We start from the raw sequence: 12950 nt of genomic DNA, 5'->3' as shown, positions 1-12950 counted from the left end.
TAATTACTTGACACATTGGAAAGAATTAACAAAAAAACTGAGCAAACTGGAATGCTATTTGGCCCTAAACAGAGAGTACACAGTGGCAGAATACCTGACCACTGTGACTGAACCAAACGTAAGGAAAGCTTTGACTATGTACAGACTCAGTGAGCACAGCCTTGCTATTGAGAAAGGCCGCTGAAGGCAGACCTGGTTCTCAAGAGAAGACAGGCTATGTGCTATGCTTGAATTGCCCTGACAATGTTGTTTTGCTCAGACAAATGTAGGTATATGATCTCATTTGTTCTATTACTTGTGAGGGACAGCTGAGTGAGCTTAAAACTTGTTGGGGCTAGGGGGCAGTATTTTCACGGCCGGATAAAAAAACGTACCCGATTTAAACTGGTTACTACTCTTACCCAGAAACGATAATATGCACATAATTAGTAGATTTGGATAGAAAACACTCTAAAGTTTCTAAAACTGTTTGAATGGTGTCTGTGAGTATAACAGAACTCATATGGCAGGCCAAAACCTGAGAAGATTCCATGCAGGAAGTGCCCTGTCTGACAATTTGTTGTCCTTCTAGGGCATCTCTATCAAAAATACAGCATCTCTGCTGTAACGTGACATTTTCTAAGGCTTTCGTTGGCTCTCAGAAGGCGCCAGAAAGTGGAATGAGAGCTCTGCAGTCTCTGGGCAAAAAACAGCAGGAGTGTTTGTGAGTGGTCAGGCAGGGAACACTGACACTGGAGCGCGCGTGCACGAGAGGACTCCATGTTTTTCTTTCTCTCTTTGAACGAATACAACGTCGCCCGGTTGGAATATTATCGGTATTTTACGAGAAAAATTGCATAAAAATAGATTTTAAACAGCATTTGACATGCTTCGAAGTACGGTAATGGAATATTTGGAATTTTTCTGTCACGAAATGCGCCTGCGCGTCGCCCTTTGGATACTGACCTCAACGCACGAACAAAACGGAGCTATTTCAATATAACTATGGATTATTTTGAACCAAAACAACATTTGTTGTAGAAGTAGAAGCCCTGGGAGTGCATTCTGACGAAGAACAGCAAAGGTAATCCAATTTTTCTTATAGTAAATCTGAGTTTGGTGAGGGCCAAACTTGGTGGGTGTCAAATTAGCTAGCCGTGATGGCCGGGCTATGTACTCAGAATATTGCAAAATGTGCTTTTGCCGAAAAGCTATTTTAAAATCTGACACAGCGATTGCATAAAGGAGTTCTGTATCTATAATTCTTAAAATAATTGTTATGTATTTTGTGAACGTTAATCGTGAGTAATTAAGTAAATTCACCGGAAGTTTGCGGTGGGTATGCTAGTTCTGAACATCACATGCTAATGTAAAAAGCTGTTTTTTGATATAAATATGAACTTGATTGAACAAAACATGCATGTATTGTATAACATAATGTCCTAGGAGTGTCATCTGATGAAGATCATCAATGGTTAGTGCTGCATTTAGCTGTGGTTTTGGTTTTTGTGACATATAGGCTTGCTTTGAAAATGGCTGTGTGATTATTTTTGGCAGGGTACTCTCCTGACATGATCTAATGTTTTGCTTTCGCTGTAAAGCCTTTTTGAAATCGGACAGTGTGGTTAGATTAACGAGAGTCTTGTCTTTAAAATGGTGTAAAATAGTCATATGTTTCAGAAATTTAAGTTATAGCATTTATGAGGTATTTGTATTTCGCGCCACACGATTCCACTGGCTGTTGACTAGGTGGGACTGCCCAGGGAGGTTAATATTTTTTGGGATGGCCTGCTTCTGATGGTCAGTCTGAGGGGAGGGAGGGAGTAGCGGTGAGGCTGCCTCTCACCCGACTCACCGTCCCTCCGCTCTCCCTCCCTCCGCTGAGAAAAGGGGATGCAGTCTTCCAGCTGATTGCGAAACTCAAGTCACACTGCATTATTTCTGCCTCATGCATGAATTCATGTCGTTACTCCTATGACCAGAGAAAGTGAAATATTCCTCTATTAAAAAATACATTCAGCTATTAATAACAACAGAAGCTTATTGGAAGACTATGCAATACTCATTCACTACAGCTGCAGTGCTGGTTGTAGCGTGAGTGGAAGTAGGGAGAATGCACATTTTATGGTTTATAAAAGTGTTGAAAAAAGTGTTAACAGTGCTGAATAACTTAAACATGAACTTACTTATAAAAACAGCAGCTCTTTGCTGTATTCGCTGAGTCTCTTTCTAATCATGGTTTTAAACATTTTCACACAGTATCAACTGCGTTCTAAGGTTCTTTTTACAGTCTATGGCTCAATGAAATCACAGAGGAAACTGTGCAGACACGGTGATCTGAGCTATCTGATTGGCCAGCGGTAGGCCTATAGGTGTCCCGTATTTGCTCTCTGGGCCTGCCAGGTCGGCGGAGTTCTACCTTCAGACACATAAAATGGTACAAAATGAGAACACTTTGCCTTCAGCACAAAACAACAACAACAAAAAAGTATGCAAGGCTTTATCGTTGGGCTTTTACAGAAATGTTTGGTGATGGACCAGGAATGCCTTGGAGAGGCATTGGATTAGTGAATCACTGGAGTAGAGGTACTGGTACAGTATGGTAGCATTCAAGAATCATGACCCTAATGACCCTTAACACCCACTTCCTCTGATCAAAGACACCACACAGACGCTTGTTTCATGTTTCCCTCTCTCTCGGTCCACGATTCATTCTCCACATTTCAATTCACTTAAGCCCAGCAGAGGACGATGGCGAAAAGCACACGTACACACACCTCTGAATAGGCAGGAATAAAGACCCAAAGAGAGGTGCATACCCAGAGACACCGGGACCAACACTGACACACATACCGTAGCACAAATTGACCTTGGGAGCAAAGATTTGAATGAAAAAGCGAGGCCATGGGCTTTGTCCCAGTAGCAGACTGGAGGTTAAGCTGTTGTCTGTGTCCATGGAGCAGGACACTGACAGGAATCCCACAGCAGCAGCACACAACACAGTGGGGGGAGGGGACAAAACCTACACACGCAGACACACACACTCTACGTCCACCCTCTGAGAGCACTTTATTGTAACCCTTTTTAATCTCTATTCAATACTTACAGCCAAACTAACTGTTGTAATCATTTCCACATTGGTTGAGATATCAAACTAAGATGCATTATGCATGTAAGAGAACAGGAGAGGCTAAAACACTGGGGCTATGCATACGATGACAAACCGCTAACATGTGGAACCGTTTAAGTGGGGCTGTGGTTGTGTGTGTGTGTATGTGTGGTTGTGTGTGTTTAAATCCACTCACTTTGTAGCCAAAGGGACAGGTGCAATGGTAGGAGCCAGACACATCGCTGGCACATGTGCCATTGTTCAGACAGGGACCAGCAAGACAGGGGGCACACTTCGACATCAGATTCAGATCAACTGGGCCTGAGAGAGAGAGAGAGAGAGAGAGAGAGAGAGAGAGAGAGAGAGAGAGAGAGAGAGAGAGAGAGAGAGAGAGAGACAGAGAGAGACAGAGAGAGGAAGAGAGAGAGGGTGAGAGAGAGAGAGGTAGAGAGAAAGAGAGAGGGTGAGAGAGGGTGAGAGAGAGAGAGAGGTAGAGGTAGAGAGAGAGAGGTAGAGGTAGAGAGAGAGAGGTAGAGAGAGAGGTAGAGAGAGAGGGTGAGAGAGAGGGTGAGAGAGAGAGAGAGAGAGAGAGAGGAGCGAAGGTAGAGGTAGAGAGAGAGAGGTAGAGAAAGAGAGGTAGAGAGAGAGGTAGAGAGAGAGGTAGAGAGAGAGAGAGAGAGGGTGAGAGAAAGAGAGAGCGAGAGAGAGAGAGAGGTCGAGAGAGAGGGTTAGAGAGAGAGAGAGGTAGAGGTAGAGAGAGAGAGGTAGAGAGAGAGAGGTAGAGAGAGAGGTAGAGAGAGAGAGGTAGAGAGAGAGGTAGAGAGAGAGGGTGAGAGAGAGAGAGAGCGAGAGAGCGAGAGAGCGAGAGAGAGGGTGAGAGAGGGTGAGAGAGAGAGAGAGGGTGAGAGAGAGAGAGAGAGGGTGAGAGAGAGAGAGAGAGAGAGAGAGGTAGAGAGAGAGAAGTAGAGAGAGAGAGGTAGAGAGAGAGAGAGGGTGAGAGAGCGAGAGAGAGAGAGAGAGAGAGAGAGGTAGAGAGAGAGGGTGAGAGAGAGAGGGGTAGAGGTAGAGAGAGAGAGGTAGAGAGAGAGAGGTAGAGAGAGAGAGAGAGGTAGCGAGAGAGAGGGTGAGAGAAAGAGAGAGCGAGAGAGAGAGAGCGAGCGAGCGAGAGAGAGAGAGAGAGAGGTAGAGGTAGAGAGAGAGAGGTAGAGAGAGAGAAGTAGAGATAGAGAGAGGGGGAGAGAGAGAGAGAGAGAGAGAGGGTGAGAGAGAGAGAGAGAGAGAGAGGTAGAGGTAGAGAGAGAGAGGTAGAGAGAGAGAGAGAGAGAGAGAGAGAGAGGGTGAGAGAGGGTGAGAGAGAGAGAGAGAGGTAGAGGTAGAGAGAGAGAGGTAGAGAGAGAGAAGTAGAGAGAGAGAGGGTGAGAGAAAGGGAGAGCGAGAGAGAGAGAGAGAGAGGGTGGGAGAGAGAGAAAGAGAGAGAGGGTGAGAGAAAGAGAGAGAAAGAGAGAGAGCGAGAGTGTGTGTGAGAGAGAGAGGGCGAGAGAAAGAGTGATAGAATGACAGAGTCAGAAACAGAGAGCGAGGAAGAGATTAAAGACGAAAAAGTCACACTTAGCAATTTCACTCACTCCTTCTCTGAGCAGTATTTAAAGACACTTCTTATCCACATTTAAAAAACCTTCATCTGCCTTAATCTCAGATAAATCCCAGATCAATGTTAATTGGCAAGTGCGGTTACAGAGGTGTGACAGTTGGGTTCATTCCCCTTTACCGTTAGATACAGATAGGAGGAGGAGAGGGAGGAGGAGGAGAGGGAGGAAAGGAGTAGAGGACGAGAGAAGAAGGAGAGGAAGAATAAAGGAGAGGAGAGGAGCAGAAGAGGAGAGGAGGAAAGGAGAAGGAGAGGAGGAGAAGAGGAGAGGGGGAAAGGAGTAGAGGACGAGAGGAGAGGGGGAAAGAGAGGAAGAAGAAAGGAGAGGAGAGGAGGGGGAGAGAGGAAGAGAAAGGAGATGAGGGGGAAAGGAGAAAGGGAGAGAGAGGAAGAGGAAAGGAGACAAGGAGAAAGAGAGAGGAAGAGGAGAGGAGAGGGGGAGAGAGAGGAAGAGGAAATGAGATGAGGGGAGAGAGAGGAAGAGGAAGGAGAGGAGAGGAGGAGAGGGGGAGAGAGAGGAAGAGAAAGGAGATGAGGGGGAGAGGAGAAAGGGAGAGAGAGGAAGAGGAAAGGAGAGGGGGAGAAAGAGGAAGAGGAAAGGAGACGAGGAGAAAGAGAGAGAGAGAGGAAGAGGAAAGGAGAGGAGAGGAGGAGAGGGGGAGAGAGAGGAAGAGGAAGGAGAGGAGGAGAGGGGGAGAGAGAGGAAGAGGAAAGGAGATGAGGGGGAGAGGAGAAAGGGAGAAAGAGGAAGCGGAAAGGAGATGAGGAGAAAGAGAGAGAGAGAGGAAGAGGAAAGGAGAGGAGAGGGGGAGAAAGAGGAAGAGAGAGGTACAAAGAAAGCAGAAGCAGGGCAACGGAGCAGAAGATGGAGGAGAAGAGAGCAAAAGAGGATGGAGATATCACAGCCAGTGTTGTTGTTCACCTTTGCACTGGAAGCGGTTGAGGGGCGTGGTGAGCAGCAGGCGGTCGGCCATGTCAGGTGGTCCGGAACAGCGGGCGATGCCAGGCTCCTTGAAGCCAGCCTTCACCCACTGAGACAGCCAGCGCAGGTCACAGTTACAATACAGGGGGTTGGCACCCAGAGCCCTGGAGGACAACATAATACAGGAATTATACACCTAGTGGTCACATATTCAGGTGCATGAGTGTATGGTCAAGGTGCAGAGGTTCTGTACACAGTCAGTAAACAACACACTGGTCTGCACATAACCAGTAGCACAAAGCACATTCCTACCAATCTAAAACTTTTGCCTTGAACTTTCTCTCCCTTACTAAAACAAAGGAATTGTATTCCTGGTAAGCATCCCCTTTTTTTACTCTCCCTCTCACTCTCTCTCTCTCTCTCTCTCTCTCTCTCTCTCTCACTCTCTCTCTCTCTCTCCCCCTCTCTCCCCCTCTCTCATCTCTCTCTCACACACTCTCTCAGTTTCTCTCTCTCTCCCCCTCTCTCATCGCTCTCTCTCCCATTCTCTCTCTGCCCCTCACCCTTTCTCACTCTCTCTCCCCTCTCTCATCTCTCACACTATCTCTCACACTCTCTCTCCCCTTCTTTCTCTCTCTCTCCCTTTCTCTCTCTCTCCCCCTCTATCACCTCTCTCTCCCCCCTCTCTCTCTCTCCCTCTCTCCCTCTCTCTCTGCCTCTCTCTCTCTCTGCCTCTCACTCTCTCTCTGCCCCTCTCTTATCTCTATCTCTGCCCCTCACCCTCTCTCTCTCCCCTCTCTCACTTCCCCTCTCTCTCTCTATCCCTCTCTCCCCCTCTCTCACTCCCCCCTCTCTCTCGATCTCTCCCCCTCACTCGAGTCTCTCTCACACACTCCCTCCCTCTGTCTATCTCTCTCCCTCTCTCTCTGTTTCTCTCTCTCTCTTTCTCTCCATCTCTCTCACACTCTCTCTCTCTCCCTCTCTCTCTCTCTCTCCCTCACCCCCTCGTTCTCTCTTTCTCCCCTTCTTGCTCTCTCACTCTCTCTGCCCCTCACCCTCTCTCTCTCTCCCCTCTCTCCCTCCCCCCTGTCTCAAAGATGTTCTGTGTGGCCTACTCTCTCAGCACAATGCTGCTCTTTACTTGCGTTGAGCTTTCTGACACTTCACGTTTCACGAAGTCAAACAAGTAAAATGGATTCTACATTGTGCGGCAGTAGTGTGGTCTGTGTGGGGAGGGGGGGTTGGTGTGTGAGTGAGAGAGATTGTGTGTGTGTGTGCCTTTATTATTACTACTGTGAAAGACCTCCCAGTAATATCACACTCACAGATGAGACAGAGATGTCAAGTGGTTGAAGGCTCCCTCTGGTATAGTTGAAAGGTCGTTTCCGTGGAGAGTCCTGAAATAGATTGAAAACAAGGAGAGCGTCAGGTTTAGGGGGATGCTGATGGATATCAAGCCCTGTCATTCTTGCCCCACATGCAGAGGGTCCCCAGGCAGCCTCTTAGCCTCCAGCCTTTAGCATGTGACTAACCCCAGTGCTGATCTGCCTCTCTGGGTTCACATTCCATTAGATGTCATTCAGAGAGAGAGAGAGAGAGAGACTGTATATAGACATAATATGACATTGGTAATGTCTTTATTCTTTGGGAACTTCTGTGAGTGTAATGTTTACTGTTCATTTTTATTGTTTATTTAACTTTTGCATATGATCTACTTCACTTGCTTTGGCAATGTTAACATATGTTTCCCATGCCAATAAAGCCCCTTGAGTTGAATTGAATTGAGAGAGAGAGAGAGAGAGAGAGAAAGTGAGAGAGAGAGAGAGAGAGAGACAGACAGATAAAGAGAGACAGCGAGACAGAGAGATGGAGGGAGAGCGAGAGAGAAAGGAGATAAAGAGAGACAGCGACACAGAGAGAGAGAGAGAGAGAGAGAGAGAGAGAGAGAGAGAAACTGCTTGGCCCTGTGGTGCTTTCCTAGCCCAGACCCCGTGGCGTATCTGCAGTCTGTTGTGTTTCAACAGTCACCTTCTGGCCCAAGTTAATAAGGACTGTTTTATCTGAACAGAGCAAGAAGAGTAGAAGAAGAAAGAGCATTTAGCTCCTGTTTTCTATGTTTTATTTATTTGGAGTTGTTTTGGAGTCAGGGGTGGAAGGGAAGATGGATCACAAGCAGTCTGGGAGGTGGAGGGCCCATTTATCACACAGCACTCTGGATGGAGAGAGGGAGAGGAAGAGAGGAGAGAGGAAGAGAGGGAAAGGGGGAGAGGAGAGAGGAAGAGAGGATAGAGGGGGAGAGGAGAGAGGAAGAGAGGAGAGAGGAGAGAGGAAGAGAGGAGAGGGGGGAGAGGAGAGAGGAGAGAGGAAGAGAGGAGAGGGGGAGAGGAGAGAGGAAGAGAGGAGAGAGGAAGAGAGGAAGAGAGGAGAGGGGGAGAGGAGAGAGGAAGAGAGGAGAGAGGAGAGAGGAAGAGAGGAGAGGGGGAGAGGAGAGAGGAAGAGAGGAGAGGAGAGAGGAAGAGAGGAGAGAAAGAGAGGAGAGAGAAAGAGAGGAAGAGAGGAGAGAGAAAGAGAGGAAGAGAGGAGAGAGGAAGAGAGGAGAGAGGAGAGAGGAAGAGAGGAGAGAGGAAGAGAGGAGCAGAGAGGGAAGAGAGAAGAGAGGAAGAGAGGATATCATAGGGAGAGGAAGAGAGGAGAGGAGAGAAAGGGTATCATAGGGAGAGGAAGAGAGGAGAGGAAGAGAGGGTATCATAGGGAGAGGAAGAGAGGAGAGGAAGAGAGAGGGGTATCATATGGAGAGGAAGAGAGGAGAGGAAGAGAGAGGGTATCATAGGGAGAGGAAGAGAGGAGAGAGAGGGTATCATAGGGAGAGGAAGAGAGGAGAGGAAGAGAGGGTATCATATGGAAAGGAAGAGAGGGTATTATAGGGAGAGGAAGAGAGGAGAGGAAGAGAGGGTATCATAGGGAGAGGAAGAGAGGAGAGGAAGAGAGGGTATCATAGGGAGAGGAAGAGAGAAGAGGAAGAGAGGAGAGGAAGAGAGGGTATCATAGGGAGAGGAAGAGAGAAGAGGGAGAGGAAGAGAGGGTATCATAGGGAGAGGAAAAGAGGAGAGGAAGAGAGGAGAGGAAGAGAGGGTATCATTTGGAGAGGAAGAGAGGAGAGGAAGAGAGGAGAGGAAGAGAGGAGAGAGAGGAGAGGAAGAGAGTATCATAGGGAGAGGAAGAGAGGAGAGGAAGAGAGAGGGTATCATAGGAGAGGAAGGAGCAACACTTACAAGAGACGCAGAGATTTAAGCCCATAGAATGAGTGTAGCGAAATGCACCGAATCTGGTTGTAACTCAGGATCCTGGGATTAAAATGAAAGCAGATAGGAGACAGTTATTATGATGGGAACACAACCGTGTGTGTGTGACTGTGTTATGACTATAAACGTGACTGAGGCCGCCGGTCACTGTGTCCAACCGGTCCAGTGTGGCCAGCAGGCAGGCCGTGGCTTGTTGTCATGGTAACTCACAGAGTGGCGAGCTGAGTCATGTTGCTGAAGGTCATGGAGACCACAGTGTTGATGCTGTTGTTGCTCAGGTCGCTGTGTAACACCAAACACACAACAGGACACAATATCACCACAGAGACAATTGTGAACTGTCTGGCATAATAATATATTTATAAAGCTCTTTAAAGGACCTAAAGCCACTTTACAATTTTATTTATTTTTTTAAACAGGAAAGGACATGAACTCAACTGGTCAGTTTTTATGTTTCAATAAAGAATATAAAATATCCTCTGCTTCAAATTTCTCAATAAAATGGAGATTGCTTTGGCATCGTTAACATAGTATCTCTGAGGAGCCAGGGAGGGATAGACCTGGTCTAGTACATACACAAGAGATAGCTGCTTCAGACTGGACAGTTCTCTGGGAACAGATGTCAGAAGGTTTCCTTCCAGGTATCTGAAATGAGGAGGGAGAAGACATTAGACCTCTCTCTCTCTCTCTCTCTCTCTCTCTCTCTCTCTCTCTCTGCATAATGGGAGTGTTGGTGCATGCTGGGAATGTGATGGGGTGCAAGTGGGGAGTGTTGAGGGGGATGTGGAAGAGGGGAGTCAGGGGTCTGTGGCCTCAGTTGAGGAGGATCAGGAGAAGGATCAGGACATTTCTGATATTCTTGTTGACACGATAGTGGCTGGCGATGACTCAATTTACAATCTAGATTAGGTAAAGAGGTTCCTGGACCTTTATGTTGATAAGTTTGTGAGGTCAGCTGTGGTGTTACAGAAGTTGGTGGGGTTAGACCAGTTGAGTGTGAAGAAGCGTTTCTGCTACTGCTGTCACGGCAGCAAAAGGTAGTGGGAAACGGGGTAAGGTTAAGATACAATTTAAACAATGATGATTATCATGCCTCATAGGGTGCTTTTCTCTCTTTGTCTGTTTTCTCTGTGGTTTCTTCTGCTTTTCCTTTCCCTTTTCTATATGGAGGTACTAAGGGTAGGTTCTCTCGATATTAATTGGGGAAGGGACAGGAATAAGAGTAATAAAACAGAAAAGGCTTAATGTAGTTTTTCTACAGGAGACACATAGTGATGAGGCTAATGAGGTTGACAGGGGTATGTGGTGGGAGGGGCAGCATATACTCAGTCATGGTACTAATTTCAGTGCTGGGGTGGCAGTCTTGTTTTCCTCAGGCTTAGGGGTGACAGTGGTATCTACAACAGAGATTGTCAAGGGTCGGGTTTTAGTGGCCAAGGCAGATGTAATGTTTAATTTAATGTTTTATTTTTGTATGTTTATGCTCCTAATGACGATACAGAGCGTATTGCTGTATTTGATCAAATAAAGGAAACCTTAAGACAGTGTGACCAAGAGGGGTGTATGGTTTTAGGGGGGACTGGATTTTACTGTTGATCACACTGCTGAAGAACCTCACCTGCAGTCAGCTTCTTGTCTGTCTGGTCTATTAACTGAGTTCGAGCTTTCTGATGTGTGGAAAGTAAGACATGCACAAGTTAGGCAGTACACATGGCTAAAAGTTCATGAAGGTGGTGTCAGTGCAGCAAGGTTAGACAGGTTGTATGTATCTGAGCGCTACTGTAGTAGTTAATGAAGGTGGTGTCGGTGCAGCAAGGTTAGACAGGTTGTATGTATCTGAGCACTACTGTAGTAGTTAATGAAGGTGGTGTCAGTGCAGCAAGGTTAGACAGGTTGTATGTATCTGAGCACTACTGTAGTAGTTAATGAAGGTGGTGTCAGTGCAGCAAGGTTAGACAGGTTGTATGTATCTGATCACTACTGTAGTAGTTTGATGGTCGGTGCAGCAAGGTTAGACAGGTTGTATGTATCTGAGCACTACTGTAGTAGTTAATGAAGGTGGTGTCGGTGCAGCAAGGTTAGACAGGTTGTATGTATCTGATCGCTACTGTAGTAGGGTTGGAAGGTTAGACAGGTTGTATGTATCTGATCACTACTGTAGTAGGGTTGGAAGGTTAGACAGGTTGTATGTATCTGATCACTACTGTAGTAGGGTTGGAAGGTTAGACAGGTTGTATGTATCTGATCACTACTGTAGCAGGGTTGGAAGGTGTGACATTACTCCTGTGGGATTTTCCATATTGTTACGGTTGATATTCACCTGTCCTGTCCACGAAGGTCATCACCTTATTGGTATTTTAATGTTAAATGGAATGGAATTTGGAGTCCTTGAGACAATGGTGGGAGGTTGGGAAGGCCCAAATACGTCTGTTTTGTCAACAGTATACTGCTCTGTCTAGTATTGAAGTTTAAGAGACTATCAGGGCCCTTGAAGAGGACATCAAATCTATGGAATTGAAGTTGCTAACTCAGAATGACCCCAGACTAGTCGTGAACTTACAGAACAAGAGCAATGAACTGAGTCTGTTTTTACATGAAAGAGTGAAGGGTGCATTGATTAGGTCTCGCTTTTCTACCTTCAAGGATATGGATGCTCCAAGCACTTTAAAAAAATTACGTTTACCTAGGGAAGTCGACATTGCAACGTAAACAGATGGTCTACCTTCGTCTCCCTGATGGGAAGGTGACCACAGATGACGGTGAGGTGCGCCAACATGCCGTGGATTTCTACTCTGCCCTCTATAAGGAGGAAGATTGTGATCCTCTGTTTGCTGAACAGTTGTTACATGGACTTCCTCAATTGGGCAGAATATAAAATGATATCTAAGTGTCTCACAAACAGGTTAAAAGAATATCTGGGGCTTTTGGTCCACAAGGACCAGTCTTACTGTGCACCTGATCGCTCTATAGTTGATGACTTGTTTCTGATGAGATGTTTTAGACATTTATAAACTGTCTGATGTGAATGTGGGTTTGCTTTCTTTGGATCAGGAGAAGGCTTTTGACTGTGTGGACCACCAGTACTTGTTCAAAACAATGAAAGCCTTTGGGTTTGGGGATGTTTTTATTGTCTTGGATGAGTTTACTGTATACTGGGGCTCATGTATGTTGAAGGTGGAGGGTGGTTTGAGCTGCCCCATCCCCGTCCATAGGGGTATTAGGCAGGGATGCCCAAATTCAGGACAGTTATAATGTCTGGCAATTGAACCAATACTTTGTTTTTTAAGAGCGAGGCTTACTGGTTTCTCTGAGCAAGGGGTTATGAAGGATCCTACGATAGCACTGTCTGAGTATGCAGATGACCTGACAGTTTATATTATTTTATTAGATTGGATGAAGACTTTGGTTTTTTCCTAGGCTCCGATGTCTTTCAAAAAAAGATCTGGGAGGGTGTGTAACGGTTGTCGTCGGATAGAGACCAAAATGTGCACTCATCTTCTTTCTTATAAACGGACAAGAAGGAGAACCAAAACAAACACGTACACAAAGAACAACGACTAATCACAGGCTGGTAAGGCATAAGGCTATACACAGAACAATCTCCCACAAAGTACTCAACAAACACACACCTATATATATATATATATAGGACTCTCAAAACAGAGGCAACTATAAAACACCTGCCTCCAATTGAGAGTCCAACCCCAATTAACAAAACATAGAAATACAAAAGACTAGACAGAACATAGAAATACACTAACATAGAACAGTGCCTAAAAACCCCCGGAATACATAAATCAAATACCCTACTAAACAAACCACCACCCCGAACCACATAAAACAAATACCCTCTGCCACGTCCTGACCAAACTACAATAACAAATAACCCCTATTACTGGTCAGGACATGACAGGGTGTAGTGGAGAAGGTGTGTGCCAGGTTGTCTAGGTGGAAATGGGTGCTACCCCAGCTGTCTTATAGGGGAAGGGT

At 46.2% G+C, this 12950-nt stretch overlaps 1 protein-coding gene across 3 annotated transcripts in view; it reads right to left on the bottom strand.

Annotated features, from left to right (window-relative positions):
• LOC106611956 (slit homolog 3 protein) overlaps positions 1 to 12950 on the bottom strand; it is a 458837-nt gene that overhangs the window by 44703 nt on the left and 401184 nt on the right. For all 3 annotated transcript variants that reach the window (XM_045724040.1, XM_045724037.1, XM_045724038.1), the window contains 6 exons: positions 9537 to 9605; positions 9171 to 9242; positions 8931 to 9002; positions 6984 to 7055; positions 5659 to 5822; positions 3285 to 3409 (listed from right to left, as the gene is read on the bottom strand). In XM_045724040.1, the coding sequence (XP_045579996.1) occupies positions 3285 to 3409; positions 5659 to 5822; positions 6984 to 7055; positions 8931 to 9002; positions 9171 to 9242; positions 9537 to 9605 (574 nt within the window). The remainder of the gene's footprint in view (positions 1 to 3284; positions 3410 to 5658; positions 5823 to 6983; positions 7056 to 8930; positions 9003 to 9170; positions 9243 to 9536; positions 9606 to 12950) is intronic.

The sequence above is a fragment of the Salmo salar genome, chromosome ssa09 (assembly GCF_905237065.1).
Source record: "Salmo salar chromosome ssa09, Ssal_v3.1, whole genome shotgun sequence".
Taxonomy (NCBI): domain Eukaryota; kingdom Metazoa; phylum Chordata; class Actinopteri; order Salmoniformes; family Salmonidae; genus Salmo; species Salmo salar.
The sequence above is the reverse complement of the archived record's forward strand: the minus strand, read 5'-3'. Positions and strand labels throughout refer to the sequence as shown.